The 25,704-nt window shown below is 40.5% G+C and overlaps 2 protein-coding genes across 4 annotated transcripts in view; one reads left to right on the top strand and one right to left on the bottom strand.

Annotated features, from left to right (window-relative positions):
• The window catches only part of tanc1b (tetratricopeptide repeat, ankyrin repeat and coiled-coil containing 1b), a 106,328-nt gene extending 92,118 nt beyond the window's left edge, over positions 1–14,210 (top strand). The window contains exons 15-26 of the mRNA XM_017309268.1: positions 74–77; positions 409–734; positions 1,142–1,220; positions 6,671–6,804; positions 6,967–7,090; positions 7,180–7,355; positions 8,078–8,210; positions 8,884–8,913; positions 9,023–9,114; positions 9,568–9,714; positions 11,250–11,350; positions 11,431–14,210. Of these exons, the coding sequence (XP_017164757.1) occupies positions 74–77; positions 409–734; positions 1,142–1,220; positions 6,671–6,804; positions 6,967–7,090; positions 7,180–7,355; positions 8,078–8,210; positions 8,884–8,913; positions 9,023–9,114; positions 9,568–9,714; positions 11,250–11,350; positions 11,431–12,931 (2,847 nt within the window). The 3' untranslated portion in view covers positions 12,932–14,210. The remainder of the gene's footprint in view (positions 1–73; positions 78–408; positions 735–1,141; positions 1,221–6,670; positions 6,805–6,966; positions 7,091–7,179; positions 7,356–8,077; positions 8,211–8,883; positions 8,914–9,022; positions 9,115–9,567; positions 9,715–11,249; positions 11,351–11,430) is intronic.
• A 39-nt stretch (positions 14,211–14,249) lies between these two features.
• LOC103461690 (WD repeat, SAM and U-box domain-containing protein 1-like) overlaps positions 14,250–25,704 on the bottom strand; it is an 18,996-nt gene continuing 7,541 nt past the window's right edge. Inside the window, exons 4-11 of one of the 3 annotated variants that reach the window (XM_017302429.1) lie at positions 25,371–25,464; positions 24,559–24,592; positions 24,372–24,412; positions 23,904–24,010; positions 23,422–23,451; positions 21,348–21,524; positions 16,665–16,799; positions 14,250–16,544 (exon numbers count right to left, since the gene is read on the bottom strand). In XM_017302429.1, coding sequence (XP_017157918.1) covers positions 16,393–16,544; positions 16,665–16,799; positions 21,348–21,524; positions 23,422–23,451; positions 23,904–24,010; positions 24,372–24,412; positions 24,559–24,592; positions 25,371–25,464 — 770 coding nt within the window. In that variant the 3' untranslated portion in view covers positions 14,250–16,392. Of the gene's footprint in view, positions 16,545–16,664; positions 16,800–21,347; positions 21,525–23,421; positions 23,452–23,888; positions 24,011–24,371; positions 24,413–24,558; positions 24,593–25,370; positions 25,465–25,704 lie in introns of all 3 variants that reach the window. The other 2 variants (XM_017302425.1, XM_017302427.1) reach the window with 2 other exon arrangements.

Here is a 25,704-nt window from a genome sequence, read left to right as displayed (position 1 = left end):
GACTGGTAACTTAGTGGTAATAGTGTCATAATTCTTGACCGGGATGTGGGTTCACGGTGTGGTCCACTTAAAGTCCAGTTCAAATATCTGATTGAGAATCTGTGGTCAAACTTAAACATTGCTGTTCATATGGTCACTACTCAGTCTGACTGAGCTTGAGCTCCTTTGCAAAAAAAAAAAAAGAATGACCAACAGTTTCTCTAGATGACTGTTAAACACATACCAGAAAATGCATTATGCTGAAATGGCAACAAAAGCTTGCTTGAGAAAAAAAACACAAGTGTAATTTCCTCTGGATTCACAGGGCTACTTTGTGTTTGTCAATCATGTAAAATCCTCCTCATAATCTACATAAAAATCTGTGGTCGCACCAAGACAAAAAAAAAAAAAAAGAATAAAAATCCTCAGGCATCAATACTTGTATTTACACAACTTCAGTCTCCAGCAGTAAAGCGGGTGGTTATGGCTGCTGCACCAAATTTACCTCGCATGTAAAGCACATTTTCTGCTTCTCCACAATGAATCCAAGAATCTTGCATTTATGCCAGGTGGATCACGTAGATAAGAGCGGCCAGTGTGCTCTGGTCCACGCCGCGTTGCGTGGACACTCCGAGATCATCCAGTACCTGCTGGAGCTTGAATGGAGCGGTGAGGGGCAGCAGCAGGACTCCTCTCTGAAGAACAAAGCTCTGCAGCAGGCTTTGATCGCAGCCTCGAGCATGGGACACACACAGGTCTGACCAACATGCATGCATATTAATTTAGCAAACCAACTGCACGCTCTCATGAATTTGAAGATGGAGGAAGTTGGGCCAAGTTTTCTCAGTGGTGATGAATTAATTATTTGACACAACAGGTAGCCGGCAGACTGGGCTGCTTTTTTAGGCTTTGGGTTTGTTTTGCATTTCTCATCAAGCTGAAATGCTCAGCTTAAAGTAAACAGAGATWAAACTCCCTTTATTTGGTTATTTGAGGACCTACACTCCTCAGTTCTGCTTTGATCCATTTATAATAATTTGCAGATTTTTGTTGTTGTTTTTGTTTTCTGCTTCAAAGTTTTGCATGCTGCATCATATAGAAGGTTTATTTGATATTTTATACTGCAGTGGTACGCCATTAATCTACGTTTCTTTTTTGGCAGGTTGTGAGAGCCCTGCTGGCGCTGAAAAATGAGCATGCTGTGCAAATTGATAGTCATGACACTCTGTGGGGCGAGACAGGTATGTCCTCATCAATCTTTTTGCATTATGTGGCTCGTTTGTATGATGACCTGCTGTTTTACCATTTTCAACCTGGCTGCTGTAATTGAATGCTACAACAAAAGAGTTTGCAGTTTTGCTTTTCGCTGAGGTCATTTCAGATAGATGCCTATGCAGTTTGACTTATAAATTCTCGTTGCAAGTTAGGTTTACTGGAAAAAATGTGTGTACTAGCAGTGGTTTGTGTTTTTTTAAAAATGGTAGGTTAGGCACTAAGCGTTTCATATGAGCTTCACTGTAGAAATGTAGCCCACAAAATCTTGCTGTGGGTATTTCATAGTCAGTCTTGCAGTTTGGGATCAYCTGTCCACTCAGGAATCTGGTGGCGGCCACTGATAACTTCCTCTTCYTGCCACCAGGTGGCTTTTCTATTGTACCTTTAAAATTCCAAACTATTTTTCCACCTGGAAAAATAGGGTTATGCTGAGAATTTTGTCTTCTTTTTGTATCATTTACCTTGTTTGTGACAGATTATGATCTMTCCTCTGCACGTTTTAAATGTTCCTTTGACTTTGCAATGAAACCCTTTTATTTGTTATCTCATGCACACGTGAGCCAACTAAGGAAGATTTTTTCTAGTTCCAACATGTGTGCCTGAAATCACGCCTGATTTTCAAACAGGTGAAGAATTTTGTTCAAGCGGTTGAATATTTTTGAGACTGCAGATGTTATTAAAAGTAGGATTCATTCATTGTATTAGATTATTGAAGCATTTAGTATGTTTTATGTAATTTATTATAATAAAAGTACTTTAAGAATTTTGAATTGTGCTGGCGAGCCTCAGTTTTATATATTTTTTTGTTATTTGAAACGAGAAGCACCAACTGCAGATCAGTTTTGTTTTCAAGTGAACAGTTTAGGAGCTTGAAATAAATCTAAATATCGATGCACAGTGACAGCCACTGTGATGTTTGAAAACACAGCCTTCTTTTTCATTCCCCGAACGTCTGCATTCTGAGGTGAAAATGTTCGACAGCCATTTCGCACGTTTGAAACCAGTGTTTGAAGTTATTTCTGGGCGATCATAAAAAAATAAAAACAAAATAAAAATTGAGCCTGAAAAGAGAGGAAGGTAATAATAGTTTCTTTGTGTCTTATTCGGTTCTAAGCTGTCAGAATTTAGCTGTCACTGCTTTGTGCTTTGGTTATTAAGGGCAGGCAACAAAAAGCCGTTTCTGAATCATACAAACTATATACCACTCAAGTGACCTCTTGAATTTATTTTCAATYATATTTCCAGATCTTGTGTTTTATCCAGTGATTTCTAGTTGGACCATAAACGGCAGTTTTGCTGGTGTTTTTACTGAGGACTTTTCCCTCTTGTTTTTGAGCCCCTGCAAGAAGGCTCGATATAAATATTGAAGTATTTTTCTAAATGCAACCATAAAATATGTTTGCTCTCAATTCAAAAACRGTTTCAAATCTGTTTAGTTAGATGGTCATCTTTATTTAGTAGCTCTACTTCAGTGATTGATGTATAGCTGCCTCTCATTTAAGAGCAAATGTTTGTTTGACTTTATGTCAGAACATTATGTGTGCTGCATTATCTTGRACCAAAAACATGTTTGTTTGTAGTTAAATGAAGTTAAGTTACCAAAGTAGACCTGATAAGCTGTCAGCTTYGATTAAAGGAAAAGGAGGAGGCTTACAAAGTGCCAGACGGTACATTTAGTCCTGGATTTCAGCTTGAGAAAAAGTTTGTAAACTGTGAGGAAATTACTACAATAACTGACTGTAAAGATACTTTCTGGGAAATAAATCTCTTTTTTTTACCCCTAATTTAAACACCACTTTATAGATGTTCGCTTTCTTAGAAACACAATCTCTCTTGCAGGATTTTTATGGCACAATAGCTGCTCTCCTTGAATCTGTCACGAACYTTAACAGGACAGGAGACTCGGTAACATGAGACCAGCATTTACAAAAACAGCTACCTGCTACCCTTGCTTTATAGTTTGAAGTTTATATTTTACAAGTCCACTCCAGAAATATTAACATATCACTTTCTTTTTTTACTGCACCAGAATCGAGCCCTGCAGTAACATTAACTTGAAACATGATCTAATCTGAGCAGAATCCAACTGACTTGAAACGGAGAAGCTCCGGCTGGCCACATAGTTTTTTTTTTTTTTTTTGCATTCCTAGATGATGGAACGTTGTGTCATTTAGGTCTCATATTGAAACTGAATTAATAACTGTGAATTTATTTTACTTTCTGACTCTGGCGCTACACAAACCTTTACATGAAATAGTGATCATGCTGTCTATTTTTYGTTCATCTACAGTGCAGACAGAAAAGCAGATGTTATCACTCAGCTTTCAAAGTGATCCAAATGTATTCTTCCTCCTAAAATAATGTACCATGTAAATATATTACGAAGTAGCTTCACCATGTACATGTATGTTTGCGCATTTACCTGTCGGACATCTCAGCTCATCTGCATTCAGAATTAYTTAATCAGTGAAAACAAATTGGCTGAAGATAGACTGGATGGATCTGGCGGCGTGTTTTGAACGCCCACATTTTTAGCACTTATCAATGAGTTAAATTTCAGTTTGGCCTCTCGTCTTTCTTCTGCCTCTCGGCTGCAGGTGTATTAATCCAATCCTGCTCTGATGTTTGAAATCTCAAAAGCAAGTGTAGTTTCTCAAATATCTTGATCGAAATCATTCATTCATTTTGTCTCTGAAAACCCTCCCTGATAACAACCTGTGAGACCTCCTGTCACACTTAACTTCGGTGGTATATTGCATACTTATGCAAATGATCCCACTATGTTTAAATAGAGGCAGATCAGATCGTTCCTCGGTTCAAGCGCCGTCTTTTAAAATCCCTTTTTTAGGATGCAGTGCAGTTCCTCTTTATGCAAAGAAGAGGTGATTTAAATGCAGACRATCATTCTTGTTTCAACAACCGGGTTTAAAGCAAATACCAACAAGCTGGTTTGCTGGAAGAAAAAGAGAAAGAAGTTGTGAAAGATATACAACACATTTAGAMTTTTTATTTTTTGCTACGAGTACCTTGATTGTTTAGCCACAAACATTTTTCCACGCTGTAATAATAGGGTATTTGTATGTAAAATTTTGGAGGAAGATTATTTAAATTAAATTTGGAAAGAGCCTGTTGCAAAACAAAAGGTGGAAAAACTGAAGCACTGCGAATTCTTTTCGGATCCTCTGTACAGGAAGCCGTTTCCTGCTGCTTTGTTTATAGGTGAAAACACGGCCATGAACCCTTGTGTTTAGATGAAGAAATATGACTAAGTGACGACCTACAGCTGCAGACTGTCACTCAGTAGAGACTTGGAAAGATATCACTGGGCTCAGAAACACTTTTCACACTTTGGTCATTTAAATTCTCAACTTTTAGATGAGTGTGCTGCTAAGTAAGGACAGTATTTGTAGCATGGTGTTTTGTTTTCTGCTTTTCATCATCTGCTATATTTCTAGTCAGGGCGTCATCTCATTTTGTATACGTAAATGTTTGTGATGGTCCTTGAACCTTCTCTGGTTGTCATTTTCAAAAAATATTCAGTTATAAAAAAGCAAGAACTACTTTTTCACTTGACTTTCTTTTAGAGTTAGCGAAAAAGTTMAACTTTTTCATTTTATTATTCATTAACATCAACAACATTTTATCAACATTGCTAGAATGTCAACTCATGAACATTTAGAGACCAAGTCACGGAAATGAGCTCCCTCTCTGCGGATTAGGAATTTAAAAAAGTTCAGGTATTGCGCAATGGAAGTGCTGTTGAGATTACTCTTATTACTTACATAAATATTAGCATTTTTGGCCWGAATATTTGAAAATAACTGAATGAGATGTGCATAAACAGCCATCAGTCAACAGCTGCTCTCGTGTCTGCTCTTTGTAAACTAGCGTGCACCTTCCCAGAGCGCCGCTAGCGTTGCTCCCTGGAGCCCAGGCTAAGTTTAGCTGTTTCAGAGTCATTGTTCCCATGTGTGAACTGTGTGAGGATATCCACGTTTTTAACAGATGGCAGGCGGGGTTGTTTTTGGCTGGGGAGACTGTTCATCCAGATGGATGATGTCAGTTAGACATGGAGGCTCTGCGGCACCTTTCGTCTCCGAGGTGAATGTGAGAACAGACCTGCTCCYGTTCCTCTGGTGGAGCTCGCTCTGTTTGGAGAACCGGCGTTCATTTAGGACCGATCCATCTGTTCTCCGTAAGCATCCAACATTATAACTGTGTCTCCTCTTCATAGTAATTCACTGCTTGAGCTGTTGGTTTTTTTTTCCGTCAGAACGGTGGTTTGAAGAAGACCTAAAACGCAAACAGGAGTGTGTGTTTAACAGAGCTGGTTGACTTTGTCGGCTTGTGTTTGTCTGCTGGTGCATGAAATGACTGAGTCCTCGACTCTGTCTATGAGGTCTGGGGAATACGAGGCAAGAATTTAATGAGTTTTAATAAGCACAAACATTATCTGATTTAAACTCAATTAGCCGCATGTCTTCAGCTTGTGAAGAATGGGAGTTACTTTTTTATAGCCAAACCTTCCTTTTTCCAACGCCCTCTGTTGCAACTTAAGGCATTGGTTCTCAGCAGTATAACTTGCAAAACTATTCTTACTCTTTGTACTTTTCCACAATTGGTCATAGTACAAATGCAAATGCCGACATATTTCATTTGGATTTGATGTGACCACCGTGGTGTTCTCCTAAGATGTGGTAGGTTATTTGTCCTTCACATTTAGGCCAGAAACTTTGGTCTCATGCAACTAGAGTACATTCTTCCACACGGTTGTCGTTTCTCCTACATGGCACATGCCAAACTACAATGATTTCAATGGTTTCTTATTGTCACGCTTCCACACCGGTCAAGTTTGTGGAATTTACCACTAATAGTTTCTTGCCACATGAGTCATGAATCTAAGCAAAGTCTCTCTAGAGTTGAATTTGGCCACTTGGCTGCTTTTCCTGTTTACTCTTTCAGTTTAGATGCATGGCCAAATCTTGGCACGTCTACAGTCTGGTCATACTGTTTCCATTTTCAATCATGGCTTGACCTGTGACCTGTGAAGCCTCGGATTACTTCACCCTTATTCTTCAGATTAAAGGTGAAAAATAATTAATTTGGACACCGATAGATTTTAGTCACTAATGAAGAAATAAAACTGGCTTCACTGTGTTTTATTTAGGGACACCAAAGTAGCCGAGGGCTGAATAAATTTGCATTCTTTTTGGATTTTCACGTTTTCATGTTTTAAAGGTGAAGGTTGTCACCTGAAAGTCTAATAAAATGCATTGCACTTTGTGGCTGTAACAAAAAACATGAAGAAATGTGAAAATTCTCAGGCAGTATGAATACTTCTGTAGGGTTCGGTATCCTTCCTGTGGATTTCTAAGTTCTGACAAACCTGTTTGTTTTCTTCCTGTTTGTAATTCAGCACTGACAGCTGCTGCAGGCCGGGGGAAGATGGAGGTGTGCGGCTTCCTGCTGGAGCAGGGGGCGGTGGTGCAGCAGGTGAACCGGCGGGGGGTGTCTCCCCTGTTCTGCGCTGTCAGACAGGGACACTGGCAGGTATGATGTGCTGAGCTGCTTGTTTGTTCCTGATAAACTGTTTCCACTCACAGTAACCTGCCGCAGTGACTCTGCTGCATCAAGGCATCACAGCACTGATTTTGGATGAAGTCATTGTCCATGCTAAATTAAACTGTTTATTTGTTTTTGGTCATTTTTCAGATTGCAGAGCTGCTGCTGCAACATGGTGCTGACATTAACATCAGCGACAAGCAGGGAAGAACGCTGCTCATGGTGGCTGCCTGCGAGGGTCACCTGAGTACCGTTGAGTTCCTGCTGTCTAAAGGTAAACACCAATCACTCTACATCACTAAGATGAATGTCTGTTTACCCAAGTGCGAAAGAATAACCTGTGTGGTAATGTTTGCCTCAAAGGTGCTTCTTTAACTTCGATGGACAAAGAGGGACTGATGCCTCTTAATTGGGCGTGTTTGAAAGGACATAAGAATGTGGTGCAGTTTTTGGTGGAGAAAGGTGCGGTCATCGACCACACGGACAAAAACGGACGGACGCCGCTGGACCTCGCCGCCTTCTACGGAGATGCTGAGATTGTAAGTGAAGCTGTGATGGCTAATGATGTTATCAGGGTTCTCCAGCAGTTTGGAAATCTGGAAAAGGACTAAATTGAAGTTTCTTCCAGGTSTGGAAAAAAATAGAAAATGTAGGAATATTTATTTTTCCAGACTTTGTTCCCATCAGCCTGATCCACATGACAAATATCACAATTTTTAAACCTAGCATGCTTCTGTCTGTGCACGTTTATGCTGGATTTTGCTTTAAAGAATCACATGGTTGCGTTTACATTAAATTTGTTTGCTTCGTCTTCCACAACAATCTTGTCTGTCATTTTAGGTAAAAATTGCTTTCATAATTTTTTTTACTGCTGTTTTAAAACTCTGATGTTTAAATAATGAAACACACGTTAAGGCCTCCTGGGTGGACATTACTCAGATAATTGTAGAACAGGTGATAATAATTTGTTTATTTATTTACAAAGTAAACAAATATAAAAAAAACCCTTTTGTGCATCCATCAATTTATCATCCGTCATACTATGTCATCCATCCATCTTTGCAAGTTTCACATTTAAAGCTTGACTACGACTAAATTCACAACAAATGTTTCATTTAATCCCTTTCTGGACCTAAGTTTGACTGCAACATCTTTAAATATTTCTCTGGAAAATCATGAAACATTGAAAAAAAAAAAAGTGAATAAACCATGTGTTATGGAAGTTTGTGGTATAAGTGTGTGTGTGTGTGTGGTCCTGTAGGTCCAGTACTTGGTGGAAAGAGGAGCAGTGATAGAGCATGTGGACCACAGTGGGATGAGACCTCTGGACCGGGCCATCGGGTGCAGGAACACGTCAGTGGTGGTGACTCTGCTGAAGAAAGGGGCCAAGCTGGGTAGGAGCTCCTCTCTAACAAACACATCCCCATGTTGAGGTCGACAGAAATTTAGTGTTTGACATTTGGTACATGTAGTTTTCTTTGGCTTTCTGGGTTGTTTCACATCTTTTGGTAAACACAGAAAAGCCCTCTTGTCTCCAGCTTGTTTGTGTCTCTCGGTATCTCATGATTCTAAGAATAATCCCAGACAAATGTAGAGGAATGTTGTGGGGAAAAAACTGCTCCTGTCGCTGCATGTCTCACTAAATCTTCAGTTTGTTTGCGTGCATGTGTGTGTGGTGTGTGTGTGCGCGCGTGCGTGCGTGTGTGTGTGTGTGTGTGTGTGTGTGTGTGTGTGTGTGTCGGGTCCATTTCTTCCTCGTGTGCTGCTGCCCTAACTTTAAGAATGACTTGTCACCCCAATGACTTTCATGAAGCTATCTAGAGCCCGTCGCTTATCTGCGGTGCTCTCTGCCATCTCAGAACAAAACTGATAATGGGCCGAACATTTAAATTTGCTCCCCGTGCATTTGCAGCTGCAAACACAAAACCCATTTCAGGCTGAGTGACACATAATTGCATATTGTCACGCTGCAGTTAGCAACACATTTTCCCCTCGATGCAAATGACGACTCGCTTGTCTTACCTCTCCCTCTCCCAATTCTTTCCTAACTGCCTTCAATAAACTAAGGCTACAGAACGTCTCCTTACGATCGATCAGGTACAATCTTTAGGTAACTCTAACTTGTACCAATTTCAAGAGAATACGCTGATGCTTGGTTTGCCACGAAGGAAAAAAACGCTTCACAGGATGCTTTGCGTTTCCACAGGGAATGCTGCCTGGGCCATGGCTACTTCCAAGCCTGATATCCTCATCATTCTTCTGCAGAAGCTGATGGAGGAGGGAAACCTGCTATACAAGGTAAAAGGCTGCGTGTAGAGTGCTGTTTTAATGAATTCGTCCTTATTACTCCTGAAAAAGAGACGTTTAATTTATGGGGCTAGCTGATAATGTCAAGATTGTTTCTCCGAAGAGAAACATGAACCGGAGCTCGATTTATTCATGATGATCTCTGTGGTATAGAAAGTGAGTTGTGAGGAACTCGTGATCGATGGTTGACATTTAACAGAGTGAGGTTTGTCACAAAAGCTGCTTGTCAGATGCAACTTATTTGCGTTGTGTTAGAGCTTGCCTTTGTATTAAACCTGTGATTGATTAGAGGAAAAAGGAGTAAGAAAACAGATGCTGAAGGGAATACCTGCTAAATTCCTCACTGTATCCCTCTCTCCCACATTTTCTCACTTTTCCTCCTGGTCCTGTGCTCTTTTTTTCTGTTTTTTGCTGTTGCACGTCTGACCTCGTTGTGTACTCCAGAAAGGGAAGATGAAAGAGGCGGCCCAGAGGTACCAGTACGCCCTCAGGAAGTTTCCTCGGGAAGGCTTTGGTGATGACCTGAAGGCTTTTAAAGACCTGAGGGTCTCTTTGTATCTCAATCTCTCCCGGTGTCGCAGAAAAACCAATGTAAGTCTGTCTTTATCCTCAAATCACTGATCTGTTAGTTTTATCAAGACCACTCAATAAACTAAGAGGCCAGATTGCCAGATTTTTGTTAGTATAATGAAATTATTAATAATTGTCTACAAATTCCTAAGCTTATTTTACAAAGATTTATGAACTCAGATTGGAATGAAGGGGAGACGGAGGACTAAAATGCTTAGTCTTCTGATTAGACACTTTAAAATTGCCAGACTCGAAATAAAAACTTGGGTGATTGAGACTTTTCCTGTTTTTTTTTTTTTTTTTAGATGACCGAAAAGAAAACATTGGGGAGAAGTTAAATGGTCTTTGCATTGTTTTATTCCTCCTAATTATTTTTGCAGAATGACTTTGGTTTTACAGACATAGTCCAATAGGAAAGACATTTGTTTTCCAACAGCTGCTTATGTAATCGCATTCTGCGAAGCAGCAGGCGATTTGAGCCAAGCAGCTCAGATGCTTCTCTCCTGTGAGTTTCTACTGTACACTTTACCAGGTGTCTGTGATGTAGACAAGTTGCATGGATTCTCTACTTAAGAATATGCAGAATACTTTAAGAACACGATATGTTATCAGCAATACATATTTTCCATCAATATTGTGACTGCATCCCTCATAATTAACTCAGCCGGGCAGCAGAGCCTGTGGTCAGAAAGCTCCCCCAACATTGACTCTTTTTCATGCAAAGCACTTGGCTTTCATGCTAGTCAAACATTAGCATGTTTATTATGTTTTGATATAAATGGATAAAAGCCGAAAAGAATAAGACAAAGCAACTTTGCTTTACTCTATTCGGCCTTCCCGTTATCTGCTGAAAGTCTTGCTCTCGCTCACCAGTTCAAAGCTTAAATAAATGTCGGTCATATAATGACATTTTTTTTTAAACATCTCAATGATTTTACTTAATAAAGCCCCTACTGATTCTATAAATAACTATCTTTGAGTTTTTACTCAGCAACACCGTTCACACTGAAGAGTGTTGTAAGCGTGAACTTTTAGCACTTTTCCAAAGTGCATTCACTGATCAGAAAAAGTGAGGATTTTTGTATTTCTGACCGGTTAGTTAACAACTCAAGTTTTGTCTGTTGACAAAACTTCAAGATAATCATGTCTTCATAAAACTTGGTGGTTTGTTTGGATCTCAAGTCTTTCAGGGGATATCTAAACACAGTGGGCACACCCAATTTAAATGGCTGACAAAGCAAGAGCTGCAGGAGTCTGTGCAATCTCTCATTTGCTGCGAATGCTATGGTGAAGGGTGAAACAGCATCTGGATCGTTTTATAGAAAACTCAGTTGTTAGATCAGCAGACTGATGTGCACAGCTTATAAAGTTCTGAATAAACAGCCACACAGCTCGCTCTGGGTGTGGCTGACAGTCACTAGAAGTACACACATAATTTAAAACTGCTTTGATAGGAACAGATGGAGCTTCGGATGCTGAAGAAAAAAAAAAAAGTGTTGGGTGAGCTTGTTTATAATTTTACATTTTCTTTGTAAAATCCTATTTTGTTTTTGTAGGATTTTGGGATGGCTGAGGAATTTGCAACAAAAGCGCTGGAGCTGAAACCCAAATCCTACGAGGCCTACTATGCCAGAGCCAGAGCTAAAAGAAGCAGCAGGTAAACTATTCAACACCCAAACCAGCTGTAACTAATCATCCGTGATGTGTATCCGGTAACACCGCYTCTTCTGTTCACAGACAGTTCAGTGCAGCCCTGGCCGACCTGCACGAAGCAGCCAAACTGTGTCCGAATAATCGAGAGATCCGTCGTCTCCTGGCTCGAGTTGAGGAGGAGTGCAAACAGATGCAGAGAGCGCAGACTAAAGGTTCGGCTGCTTGCAGCCAGGCATCAGGAGGCCACGAGTCTGATCCAGAGCAGAATGAGAGCCAGATTGACCCATCAGAGCACAGGCCGGCGAGGAGCTTGGAAGCCCAAAGAGACATTCTGGAGGAGGAGGAAGAGGAGGAGGACGATGAGGAGGAGCCAGTGGCCTTGAAGCGTGACAGGACAGGTGAGGCCTGCTGGTCCCAGAACAGTTTCTCCTTCAACAGAGAATCCGCAGCTGTTAACAACTGTGCGACGCCCACCTCCCCTCCGGGCCCCAGCAGACTCCCCCCACACCGATACCCTCGGGAGCACCGGGAGGCGCTGGCCCAGCAGGCGCTGGTCCTGCAGCCCACCAAGCAGGCTCAGATAATAAAGACCAATCAGCACATGACTTCCATGCAGGCCGTGGGGGGCCGCTCTTCTGGGGGCAAATCTCAGTACGCACCCTCCAGCCCGTTGCCCAGCCGACACATGTCCAGCAAGCTGAAGCCAGGTCCCGGTATTGACATAAGCCCCCTGGCTGCTCCGGCTGATGAGCCAGTGTACGAGAACCGCATGTTGCTGGGGGCTGCTTCCTCCTTCATGGGTCAGAGTTGTGACGGAGACAGCCTGCTTTCTTCCCAGGCTTCGAACATATCTTGCAGCTCCTCCAAAGCTCTGGGGCCGGAGAGGCTGTCTGCCCACTCTGCTTCTTCTCTGGAGGGCTTGGCCTGCTCCGGCCCGGGACACTTGGGGAACCACGATGCTGCTGCGGCGGGACCTCAGGGAGGAAGCGTCAACAGCATGCGCGTGTCCAGCTCCACCAGCAGCCTGGCGTCCAGCAGCAGCTTGTCGGACAGCGGCAAACTGGGACCCGACGTCCGCAGCAAAATCTCAGAGAAAAAGCACAATCAGCAGGGCAGCGCTGCTGGGGAGTATAAACCCAGACCGTTCATGGGCATAACTGACAAAACGGCTCGATTTCAGCAGCAACAGCAGCCGTGCCATCCTAGCCTTCAGTCCGTCAGTCGCAGCTGGTTTAACCACTCCTCTGACGGCTTGATGTGCCACAACGTGTCGACGATGGGTCTGCAGCCGGTCGACTGTGAGCTGTCTTACGGCAAATCGGTGAGCACTTACCAGGAGCAGCACAAAGCGCCGCTGCCACAGGGTGGCGCCATGATGAGTTGCTTACACAATGGCATGCATGCCAAGGAATTGGAGAAGTTCTGCCAAGTGGCCAACTGCTACAAAGAGTCCAAGCCAGCGCTGGCCATGCCGCATACTTTCATAGACGGTAACTCCAAGCAGCCTGGCCTGGGCCGAGATAATCCCGCCATTCATGTAGCTTCAATGAAACCAAAGCGATCCTTTATAGAGTCGAATGTGTAGAAATGGTTCATCTCTCCACACCGTCCACAACGCACACAAGCAAAAAATCTAAAATGAGACACAGATATTTTTTTTGTTTTGTTTTGTGTTTTTTTTTTAAACCAGCGACAGATTCCAATTTCACCCGAGATTTTAAGGAGTGCTGTTTGCTGGCTGCTTGTGCATACAAACGAGCAGCTGAGAGTTTTGTTCCTCTTGGTCTGCAGCTTGTGTTACATGACAGCATGTCCGGCGTCGTTCAGCCAAGCTGGAAACATTGCACTGAAGGTCTGCGGACACGACGTACAATCCTGATCGGCGCAGCGAGACACGGAGCACGTTGCACACACTTAGGCCAAGCAAGTGCTCCAACGGCTCACACAGTTACAATATGTTATTACTGAACATAGCAGTTAGGCTTAAAATGTGTTCATCACATCTATGGTGCTGAGTGGCTAGTTTCAAAAAGGTTTCTGACCTATTCACTTTTTAMACACTTGTACATAAAAAAAATAAAATAAAATTCATTACTAAAAAGAGAAAAACTCTTTCTAGACTTCCTGTCGGGTCCTTCTTTAAGTATGATTCGGTTCTAGCTTTTAACACTTTAAACGTGTCATAGTAAAGGAAGACATTAACATTTGGTAGATTACAGCTCATCCTGGCAGAGGAATAATAATGCTGTGATTATGCAACACATTTTCTCTTCAAATTTGAGGTCTACTGGACCGTTTCATGTCATTTATGTCTCTTGCAGGAATGCTGCTGATTGTTGCATTGGTGATCTCTCAGAACACAGATTTCCACCTTTCACATCAGCAAGGTTCAAATGAATGAAACTCATTATTCAAAAGCAAAGTAAAGTCACTCCAAGCTTTGTGTAAATGTGTAATCAGTGAACTTTGACCATCGTGACTTAAGTTTTGGAGGGGAGAAGAAAGGACCAGCTCATAACATACAGCGTCATTTCTGACAGCAAAACTACAACCAATGATTTTGTTGCTACAGTCCTCTCTATGGGATTACAATCTTGGAGTTCCCAGAGTCATTTGAGAGTACATTTCCTGAGTCTGAACAGGCAAACGAGTGGGATAAAAAAATAAAAAAAATTCAATTAAGTTTTCCTTTTGCCCCACCAAATTCCTTAGAACTAACACAAAACATAAAATGTTAAACATTTATTTGAGTTTGGTGGTTTTTGGTGATGCAATCATTTTTAAAGTTCCCTTTGCTTCAGTGTTGAGATTGTTACCATTTAACAATCTTTTAATGTTATAGTAGCACAAAAAAAAAAAAAAAACACAGCACAATCAGCACCACTTTGGTTTTATTTGGTTAATGTGAAGGTGACATGGTTGAGTGAATCATTCTGTCTAAATAATTTGTAATTTATTTGTTGCAATGTTTTATATTGCTTTAAGCAACTGTTTAAGAATGTCCGAAGAGTTTGAAGGTCATTTGTTGTCATAACCACTCTTGAAGGAAAAAATTGTGATCAGTTCCTGTTCAGCTCTACTCTAACACAGATACAGTGATGTGTGCTTGTTTCCTCACTGAGTAGTTTGGAGCGACTTTACATAAGGTGTAGAGTGAAAACACTTTGGCAAAAATGTATTAGTTGTGGTTCTACTGACAAAAAGATGAGCAAGGTGAGCTACCAAATAATACGGTGAAATTGAGGGTTTGAGATAAGTCCGTTTTGGGACATAAGGGGAATATAACAGAAAACCATTTTAGTCTGAATGTTAAAATAATTTGAGACTTTGACCAATTACTGTAATTTCTGAATGTCGGTCTGTTCAGTTGAGTAGAATCCAGTTGGCTTAGAAATTAAAAATCAGCAATATTAACACCACACTGTGTGCTAAAAGTGATGACGTCTGAGTACTTTGAGAAACGTCTGAAAGAACAACTAAGGGATGGGCATTCCTGTGACTTACGAAGGATGTTATAGATCCTCATGTGTATATTATATAAATATGTACTGTTTCTTCTTTTTAGTGAAGGTCTTTGTTGAGTGTATTGACAAGTTCAGACTTGTGTATTTTGAGTTTTAGGCACAATGTTGTTGAAATGGTGTTGAATATAAATTTGTACATTGCATAAGCCACCATTAACACTGAATCCTTTCTGTATCTGCTTGTTGTTGCTGTCTAGTTAATTTATTCACAGTGCCAATGGCTTGGTTAATTGTAAAAGCAATATATTTTATATAGTTATTTTTGCACAGCTACAAAGGCATTTGACTCTCAGTATTGAGAATTCAACGCATGCTACAGTTGCAGTTTATATAACAGAAAAACAGGAATATCTTAAAAAAATAGAGGTGGTTTGGGGGCTCGGTGCCATTAGCTTTATTTTATGATGTACGTTAAATGCAGTTGTTACCATGTTTTCAGTATTGTGAGCTTTATTAGCCGTGATCACATACTGTAATGAACATTACTGCCACCATGCGAGCGCGAAATAAAGACCCACTGAGGGGGGGAAAAAAACAAAAAAACATCTGTCTCCTGGGTTTTTGTCTTAAATACATACAGATTATTATTGCAGTATTTAAAATGTCTAAATATACAAAGATAATTAAACAGATTATAAAAAAAGGACAACATTACAATGCAGAGCACCATCTGTGGCAACACAAGGCAACTGCAGGTTGACTACAAGCCGTCTTGTGAGTTGTAGTTTTCATACAAAAATTCTGATTTCAACTGCATGTAAAATTCAATTAAAACCAGAAGTTTACATGCACTGTTGAGACATTTTTTTTTTCTCACTGAAAGTGGAAGTGCAGAGAGGGTCTACAAGTGTCGCATTTTTTGAGATAAGCCACTGTTAAACCTGGAACTACTTTAAGAGTGAGAAAAAGGGACAGGACTGCTGCTCAGTGGTCCAAAGTCCTAATCGTTGCGCCTCATTTGAACATTAAGGTCGCAAAACAACTTGGATTCCTTAACACTCTAGCCTCTAGACAAAATGATTGACTTCGTGCCGCACAGCATTGATGCAGTAATTCATGCAACAGAAGCCCCAGCCTGTAGGCTAACAAATCTACATAAAAAAATATTTTGTTATTGGTATTCTGAAGTATTCAGATTTTCTGACTGATTTTATTTTGAAGTTTTTAGACAAAATTAACAGACTCACTCTTGGAATTAAATTCCTGTAATAAACTGTTTTCTCATTTTGATCAAAGTTCTAATAAATATTCAAAGTGCTGAATTCAGTAAATTATCTTTAGAATCATATTTACGTTGTTTCATTGTAACATTGAAAAGCTCTACAGTATAATACAAAAAAAAAAACAAGCTGACTGGTTAATATATCTGAAATAAATCTGGCAATTTTCTATATCAGTTTCTAAAGTGAAACTCAACAAAGCAGCAAACTGACTCAGTAATGAGAACACTTATTACCTTTCTGGCAATTACAGTAGTTTAAGTACCTGTGACATTTCAGAAAATGTAAAATGAGCTGCTGGTTTACTGACTGGACTTCCAGCGGGTTATTGCCATCTTCAGGGATCTGTTGGGGGTCAGCAGAGTCGTCTGCAGGGGCAGGTTGGTCATTGGGCTTGTTTTGTTCTTGCCTCGGATCCAGCTCTCGATGGATTCTCGTTCGTAGGAGTACCCATCTGTGGGACAGATGCCCGGTTTATGTTTGAGAACCACCGCAGTGGCAGAGAACTGAGTTACCGTGTCTGATGAAGCGCACGCTAGGGGACAACGGTTTTCTGCTTTTAATGTGAACAAACCTGCAGCTATGACTGGATCCTTCATCAGCTCTCTGGTGATTGGACACAGAAACTCATCCGGAGCTTCTGAGCCGCTCTGCTCCGCCTTCAGGGCCTCGATTTTCCTCAGGAGACGTCCACGAAGACCTACAGACTCTGCAAAACCACAACCAGATGGTTTCAATCAGTATGAATTTGAAAATGAACATTTCTGAATTTTTCTTTTCCAACATTAGCTCAGTTTAATTTCTTGTTACTTTCTGTTGAGCTAAGTAATCAAAATCACAGCAGACCGACTAAAACTGACTTAACAAAAATCAGAAATCTGTGCTGAGTCACAAAGAGCCAGACGTTTTGCTCCTCAGTTCTGGCAACTTAACATCTCCTCTCATTCTGCCTGAGAGGTATACATCCAGCAGGTCCAAAAGAGGAAAAAAATCTCCCTACACGCAGCTGCATGTCTCCGCCTCCTGACGGCAGCCTTTGAATTTGTCATCTGCAGCAAATTTCTCGAACAGCTAAAAGGGAAGGCCGACCTTTATGGCTGCACATGATTAGTTGCGTGTCTGTGGGTAATGTCCGTGCCACAGAGAAGCATGTCTCATTCAGGCAGTAACAGCAGCTGCAGTGACATTTTCTAGCATGACTTTTAAAGTCTTGACAATTTTATTACAATAGGGGCACTGAATGATTCAACATATTTAAACCCATTTTCCCTGCATGGCACTAATGCAACACCATGCACGTTTCTAGTTTCATTTTAAAGGCWAGGCAAAGGAACAAAGATCTTATTTTTTTACAAAGACATATCCTGTGGTCTGATGAAAATAAAATTGGAGTGATTTTCCAATCATGAGTGGGGTTTTGATGCACGAAGGATGGGTGTACTTTACAAATATCATTGTCAATTTGAGGAAGGAACATCTCAAGACATCAGCTAGGAAGTTGAAGCTAGAGAACACCTGGGTCTTCCAAATGGATAACGGTCTGAAGCACACTGACAAATCAGTTAAGTTTTGGAGAGACAATCACAAAACCCCTGTTCTCAGTCTCTGTCTCAAAGAAACTTTGTGGGTTGAGCTGGAAAACTGTGTGAAAAAGGCGACCCACGAACCCGATCCCCTGCACCAGTTCTGTCTGAAGCATTGGGCTAAAATTCCAGCCAATTATATAGTGAGAAGTTTCTGAAAGGAAACAAAATGTTTGACCCAACTCACAATGATATATTCTTATTTAAACAAATACTAAAACTACTAAAATACAAATTAAACCAAATACTGCTGATGATTGCTTTAGAGCAGTGGTTCTTAACCTTTTTTGGGGTACCGAACCCCCCAGTTTCATATGCGCATTCACCGAACCCTTCTCAACCCCTCCACCCACCCTAGACTATAGAATTTGGTAAAAACGGTGAGTTTTGCTGAAAGACACAAGCTCAAATCCATGCTGAGAGTGCAGCTCCTTCAATCTGATTGGCTAAGCAATGTAACGCAATCCTCTGCAGCAAGTGATGGCAAAGCGGCGCGTCATCACGACTTTACACAAGTGTGTGTTTATCTCCGCGGCAGAGGCTCCACCGAACCCCTGAGACCGACTCACCGAACCCCTGGGGTTCGATCGAACCCAGGTTAAGAACCACTGCTTTAGAGGTTGTTAAAAATGCAAGTCCCTTAAGCAGGTCCTCCTGCTGCTTGTATACGAAGAGATGTGAAAGATGCCACTTTCTTCCCATGTGCCATTTGATCCCCTCCATCTGAACCACATCTATTATTTTTAGTGCATATGAACTGCATCTATTATTTTTAGTGCATATGAACTGCCATCGTGTGTGCCACTTGTTACTCTGTATCATTTGTAGCCCCCAATCCCAATGTCTAAATCTGTCAGAAACCTATCCCTGCTTTCGTTTTACATTAATTTATGCGATAGATCTTAAGAAAATTAATTAAAACGGACATATAGATGTTTAGCTTGCTAGGTGGACAGATACTGGGGCACTTTATTTTATTTTTTGTGCTTCTCTTCACCTTGTAAAATTTTAAGCACATTGATTTCAGATACTCAGACTCTGTTCTACGCTCCCATTTCTTTGAGGTAGAAAATAAACTTTGTGAAACATGGAGAAAGAAAAACTACAGGCATCCTGTTGGGGACACAAGTGCATCTTTAGACTCACTAGGTTGTTGCCGGAGCTGTATCATCCATCCTCTTTGTCATAGCTTATAGTTTGCTCCTGTTTAGCAAATAAAAACATTTTCTCTCAATTTGTGAAATGTGGATTGTGCCAATGGCAAGAGCAAAAATCTATATGGCCTGAGCTTAACTTCTGAAACTCGGCAGCCTTTTCAGAAAAGTATTTTTATCACCAGTGCTCAGGACTTGCTCATGCAATCTGTTAGGCATAGTTTGATGGTCACTGTAACAAGGTTTGGAGCTGAATTGTACACAAAGATAAAGAAAACATTTGTTCATGTCTTACTTACAGAAGTATTCACACTTGTACATCATTTTCATACTTCAGCTCATTATAAATAACTATTTTATGTTATTTAACATAAAAAAAATCCAGCCGTTTTGCGAACGCTTCATTGGTTTGTTGGAGAACATTAATGAGCAAAGAAAGAATCATAAAGACCATATTCTGTAAGCATTCTTCTTCCAGATCCTAGATTTTAATTTATCTCTTAAGTACAAGGAGAAAAAAAAGCAGTTCCCATTTCTTGAAAACTGTCTATAAAGAAATAATTTGAAATACCATTTTTTGTGGTACATTTTGGTCTGTTGGAAAAATCATTTCTATTTGAACAGAGACTATTGAATATAACCTGATGCTCCTGACTGTGTATTGCTCTCCAACATGTTGCAGTGAAAGCAATGATGTACCAAGGCTGCACTCGTAGGCATTTTACCTCTGTTCAAGGAGAAATTATTCAGCCTCTAGTCTGAAAACATCATTCCAATCAACTTCTATAAGACAGAAACTAGTCCTGCACTGAATAGCGCCTTTACTCTTCATAAAGCAGGAAATCAATACGGATGAGGAAAAAAAGACTGAAGTCCTACAGAAAAAAAGAAAAAAAAAATGTGTTGCTATGAACCAGTTAACCCATCAAGTGTTGATCCAGCTTATGATTATGTCAACAAGGGAGCTCAGATGCTAATGTGTTGAGAAAAAAAAAAAACAACAAAAAAAAAACAAGCAACAGAAGACAGCAGTACAGCCAGCCTGGATCACGCTGAAAAAATAACATAATTCAATCAGGTTGAACCCCTCGAACCCCTCAAGTTGTTACTGAGCTAATAAACAATGTTAGAAAAGTTGCACTTCAAAGTAATACTTCGTTTAGGATTTCTATACACTCCAGCATCTTTCATCACAAGTACTATACCGTCCACTTTACATTTAGATTGATCATTTGACGGAGTGGGGGTGGGTGGGTGGATGGGAGCGAAATGAATATTTCATAAAGTTTACGGAAATCTCACTTGCTGTGTGTGTGTGTGTGTGTGTGTGTGCACGAGAAAGAGAGAGGGTGAGTGTAAGCCTATGCAAATGCACACACTATTTGCATGCATAGAAAATAACGTGTTGTACTGTGGGGATGTAGGTCGCACAGCATGACAAAAAATGTGCCAATCTGTCCATTTCTTCTGCGGTAATGATGAGAGCTGTCCTCCATACTAAACATGCAGCGATGGTATGGGGCCTGCTTTGAATCTCTGAGCAGCATGCGAATCTGGCTTGCTGTCTGCTGCTTCACAATTAAAGCAAACAAAATGGGTTTTGGTCTGAGTACAGTCAGGACTGTAAATGCAGTGAGTTTTGTCATTAGAATCAGATGGTTTTTTTGTGTGCGTTTGAGACAGAAGTTCTATGTTTTAACACTAATGTGTGAAAGAAAAAGTTTACGATTTGAAAGTTGAAATGAGACTTTGGTTCTGCTTTTACCTTTAACACCAACCCCACAAAATTAAACTGATGAAGTGATTAATGCTGAATGGCTCATTTTAAGAAATGCCTTATGGGGTTTTAGATGCATAAAACAGAAATGCAAATAGTTTGAGATAAATTTTCGGGCTACAGTAATTATTGGCCACTTTGCAGTGTTAGATAAAGTCACAAATCTGACAAGCAGAGGCCAAAGCCTAAAGCTTGCTGATGTGAAAGAAATAGCTAGTAACATTACATGAATCAATTAGGAAACTTAGCATTTATCCTTGATCGTTTGACTTTAATWCAAAAACAGCACAAGGGGAGCAGGTCAAATGTTTCTGATCTGGAGAGTGTTTGCTCTCAGCTAACTTCCTGTCTACTGTTTTGAAGGACATGCAGAACAGAGTGGTAGCAGGAGCAACACCACTAAATCATTTTTGAAAGCAACATCAAGTTTCTGAGCTGTTGCAAGCTCTGACGATAACAAACAATATGACAAAATTACATATTTTATCCAAACTCTATGCAAGAATAAGTTTCTAAATCTCGACAATGACACAAAAATGCATAATCTCATGTCTAGCTATGCAGACGCTCTGGACATTTTAGCTCAACTCTCATCAAGCTCTACGGAAGAAAGCATCCAATTCTGGGAATGTTGTCACTACAGATCGAATCATTTTTTGGGAACAATGTTTAAATTGTTCTAATAATTGTTATGAGAAACACTAAGGTGCTTCTTAATCCTATCAGGTATTCTCTGTCCTCACCTATTCCCAGCTCAGTCACAGTCTCCCTGCTCATGTGGTTCACCTCTGACCCGTCAATATTGTTGGTTTTAAAAATCATGACGAGTTCATCCAGTCCTTCTTCGCACAGCCAGCTTTGCACATCCTCCTCTGTCCAATCAGCAAGCAGCAGCCTGGAGTGACCTGGCAGTTTCCTTCCTGCAAAGAAAAAAACACAAAAAACACAACAGGCTAGGAGGAAGTGCTGAGCTATTACAGCCCAATCTCCTGCAAACAAACAGTTTCCTCCCAATCTCGACAGAAAGGACACACTCCCTATGATCCGATATGGGAGCGATGATTACTTTCATCTGCACCCACCCATAAAGATCCACAAACACAGTTGTAAAATAATTTTAAATCAAGTCCTTCTACTGTAATTTTAACATTTTATCTCATCCACGTTTTTTTTCATTGAGTGAAGGCACAGAAACCCGAGCACAACGCTCATTCAAGCCACGATAAGAGTATATTTTTTTTAGATCTGTAATCTTTAAACTTTTGTTGTACGTGGCATCTTTATAGAACAGTTTAGTAAAGGACAGCTAGAATCCTTAACAGCGTAGTTAAATTTTTTTGTCAAGAAGCTTTTACAGTGATGTAGTTTACACAAAAGCAAAGATTTCCCAAGACGTAACACTTAAAGTGAATGGGGGAAATGCTAACTTTGTAGGTTTGTGCAGCCATGAGGAAAGCAAGAGGCCTTTTTTTGGTGTAATCCTGGCTGATAGAGTGCATCATCTGGAGTCTCAAAGTCTAGGGGGCTGACTCATTGGAACACTATGCCAGAAGCARGGAAGATTCATTGGAGCCACAGCAGTTCCAGACTGCATCCTTCAGATCTTAGTCTTTTTGTTTCACTTTTAAAAAGAAAAGAAAACAAAAAAAATCTATGAACGTRCCTTAGAGTTAAAAAATAGGACATCTCATTAAATATATTTGTATGTATGTAAGGACAGCATTATTGAAAGAGAAGGAACCAAGAGCCCACAGGGCAGCTGGAGGGTATTCAGACCTCAACAGCTTAGGTGGGAGAATCTGTTAACACAACCACTAGTCATACGCTGCACTAATCGGGCCTTCGTGGAAGAGTAGCAAGAGAAACGTTATCTGAAAAAGAAAGGCATGGAAAGCCTTCTTTAGAGTTTGCAAACCGTATAGAGAACACAGCAACACATGGAAGACGCTCTGATTAGGCAAAACTAAAATGCACTTTTCTGACCTGCACAGTGTGTGTGGTGGAAAACCAGCCCTGAATATCAGCAGCAGAACGTTGTAGGACAATTTCCTTCAGATCCCACAGGGAAACCGATSAGAGTTGATGATGAGCAGAGAGCTCACGCCCCAGAACAAGTTAAAGTTACAGATCTAAATCTAATTGAGGATCTGTGGAAAGACGTAGGAAACCTTAACGTTTTAGAGACTCTCTCCATCCAAACTGATGGTGAAAGCAGTTCGAAATAGATGTGAAAATCTTGTCGATACATCTTAAGAGATAGGCCACACTTTTCAGATTGTTGTTATTAGTCATGATTTTTCGCTGTGGAAGGAAACCAGAATACCAGTATAGAAGCCATGCATGCACGGAAAGAACACGCAGAGACCCTAAACCAGGATTCAAACCCAGAACCTTCTTGCTGCAAGTCAACAGAGTTCAAAGGCTTTAAAATAGTTTTATAAAGCACTGGTGATTTATGGAGCAAGCACCTGTTCAGCATTTCAACGTGTTGCGCATCGTTTGCCGTGTTTACCTCAGAAACCTTGGCTGTGGCTGAAATAAATAAGTCGGACTATATGGGCTGTAGCAAGATTTGAACAACAAATGGAATTTGTGTTCAAAAAGAATACTAGCCCCAAATTTATTTTCCAGTCAGACACACGAAAAGAAGATATTTTTCAGGGGGGTCAACAAATGAAGTCTTAATGCTTGTCCTAGACACCGCTACGTGAGCAATGTGCACAAACTGCAGTTTTACCATAAAACATTCAAATAAATCCAGATATCGCCTGAATACTTGATGGATTCAGACAGAAAAACAGAGTGACGGTTATTTACCTTGACATGGCGCCTGCTGTGATTCAGCCGCTGCAGAAAAACATGAAAGGAAATAAGTTCATTGTATGAAAAGGGAGAAAGAAACRAGATTAAAGCGAAGACGTGGCGCAGCAGCGGCGGAGGAGTATTAAAAGACAGGTTTTAGAGGAGAGGGAATTTGTTTTATCAACATCATGCTGGCGAACGGCAGATGGAGGAGCTGTTCAGATGTCTATCGAATGCATGTTTTCTTTCACTTCATGATCCTGCTTACAGCATTCCCTAACCCTGCCTCCATTACAACAACTCTATGAGGAGCAGTGATCGTCTATCCAGCTGCAATATCATAATATAAACATCATAACTCCTCTTGAAGGCAAGTAGRAACTTTGGACTTTAACTATGCAGGCAGTGATTTCTGAGGTTCTCTTTCCATCAAATTTTAAAATACAGGTTTATTCAAGACATTAAAAAGTGTCAAACTCAACTGCAACAGTATTTACCAGTTTCTTCATATCCATCTCCAATCTTCCACACATTTACTGATCTGTCCATTGAGCCGGTTGCCATCAGGCCAAAGGCAGGAGACAGAGCGACCGCTGTCACATATCTATAGGAAGACGAGATACCAGGAAAGTGAAGGGTGTTTGTGACAACCTGAAAGTGGCACGGGAAGAGATCAGCCTCAAAAATCTGTTTCCCTCAGCCATAAAAAAAAAAAAAAAAAAAAAAAGAGATCCCTAAATCCTTTCAAACACTTCAAAGCGCTCTGATGGTTCTTACCTGCAGTGCCACATCAATGACTGTGCAGAAAGCAGAAATACACTGTTGCATCACTGCACCCAGCGCTTCTGGGAGAAACTAATCAAGCAAAAATCGCACATTTTGATCTGAAACGCCGGGGCTCCATATTTTGCTGCTTGGCTGAGAGCTGCAGAGATTGCATCGCAGCAGGAGGCTGGGTAATTTACCTRTCATGTTGCTTCAAAATGTGGAGCAGGGTTCCCAGGTTCTGTGAACAAAGTGCAAACTGTTCAACTGGAATGTTTTGAGTTCTTATTTACAGGGACGAGACATGTTTGATTCAGAAGTCATCTTTATATCACTGTGAACTGAGAAGGAACTAAAAAAAAAAGACACTTTGGGAATATTACTTACGGCATCGTATACCGTCACACTTTTATCCACCGACCTGTAATAATTACGGTAAATAAGGTCACCTCGTGTTCAGAATCCATATGTATGCATTTACATCACAGATTAATCATGTAGTCATGTATGAGTTTATAAAAACTGAGGAAGACAAGAATAAGAAACAGATTAATCTTCAGTGTGTTTGACTTCCAGCCAAGAGCAACAGAAGGAGCCAACAGCAGCTTTGCAATAAAGTACATTCCTCCTGTGGCTGACTGAGAGAACAGGAAGGTCTACACTCAGCAGTAGCATCTGCTGCTTACTCACAAATAAAAAAAAACAAGAAAAACATAAAAATCCTTCACAGAAGCAAAGGCATTCAACAATGTATTGGAAAGCTGATAAACAGTAATGCAATTACGTATGGAGCAACAAACTGCCTTTAATGATCAGCAATGGATATCAGAGACTGACACAACCTACAGCTCTGATGTTAGCTTGTAAATTAAAGACTTATGTAAAAACTTGTCAATTTTTTTTTCTTCTAGAAGTGCCATCAATTTAGTCTAGGCCTGTTTCATTAGTTACTTTTTTTGAAAACAGTTCTGCTTAACCATATTTCAGAAGTAATGTCTGATTGTCATTGATTAATTATCAGTAAATTTTAGTTCATTATTACTTTACTTTCATTTTCAAGTTATTTCAGTTATCATTGTGAGCTTTTTGGTCATCAGTAGAGGGGTACCAACAATTTTGTCCACGTCCACATACTCTTTATAGTTAGCATGTTAGCAAAACATGCTAACATGCTTGTGTTGGTGTGATGAGGTTCTCACCCAGAGACCACCAGCTCTCCGTCAGCAGAGAAAGCGCAGGACAGAACGGGAGCAGTTTGACCAGTGAGAATGTGCAGAAGCATCATGGTCCACGCTGCAGGTCAACGTGAACACACACACACACACACACACACACAGACACAGAGAGAGAAAAGGTGGAGAGGGATTTAGAATCGTCATACATCCTAAACTGTTGACTTGACACTTTTTTTCTCCCTTTATATACAGGTCCTTCTCAAAAAATTAGGATATTGTAATAAAGTTAATTATTTTCCATACTGTAATGATAAAAATTAAACTGTCATACATTTTAGATTCATTGCACACCAACTGA

The sequence above is a fragment of the Poecilia reticulata genome, linkage group LG2 (genome assembly GCF_000633615.1).
Source record: "Poecilia reticulata strain Guanapo linkage group LG2, Guppy_female_1.0+MT, whole genome shotgun sequence".
NCBI classification, from domain to species: Eukaryota; Metazoa; Chordata; class Actinopteri; order Cyprinodontiformes; family Poeciliidae; genus Poecilia; species Poecilia reticulata.
This window is presented reverse-complemented; position numbering and strand designations above follow the sequence as displayed.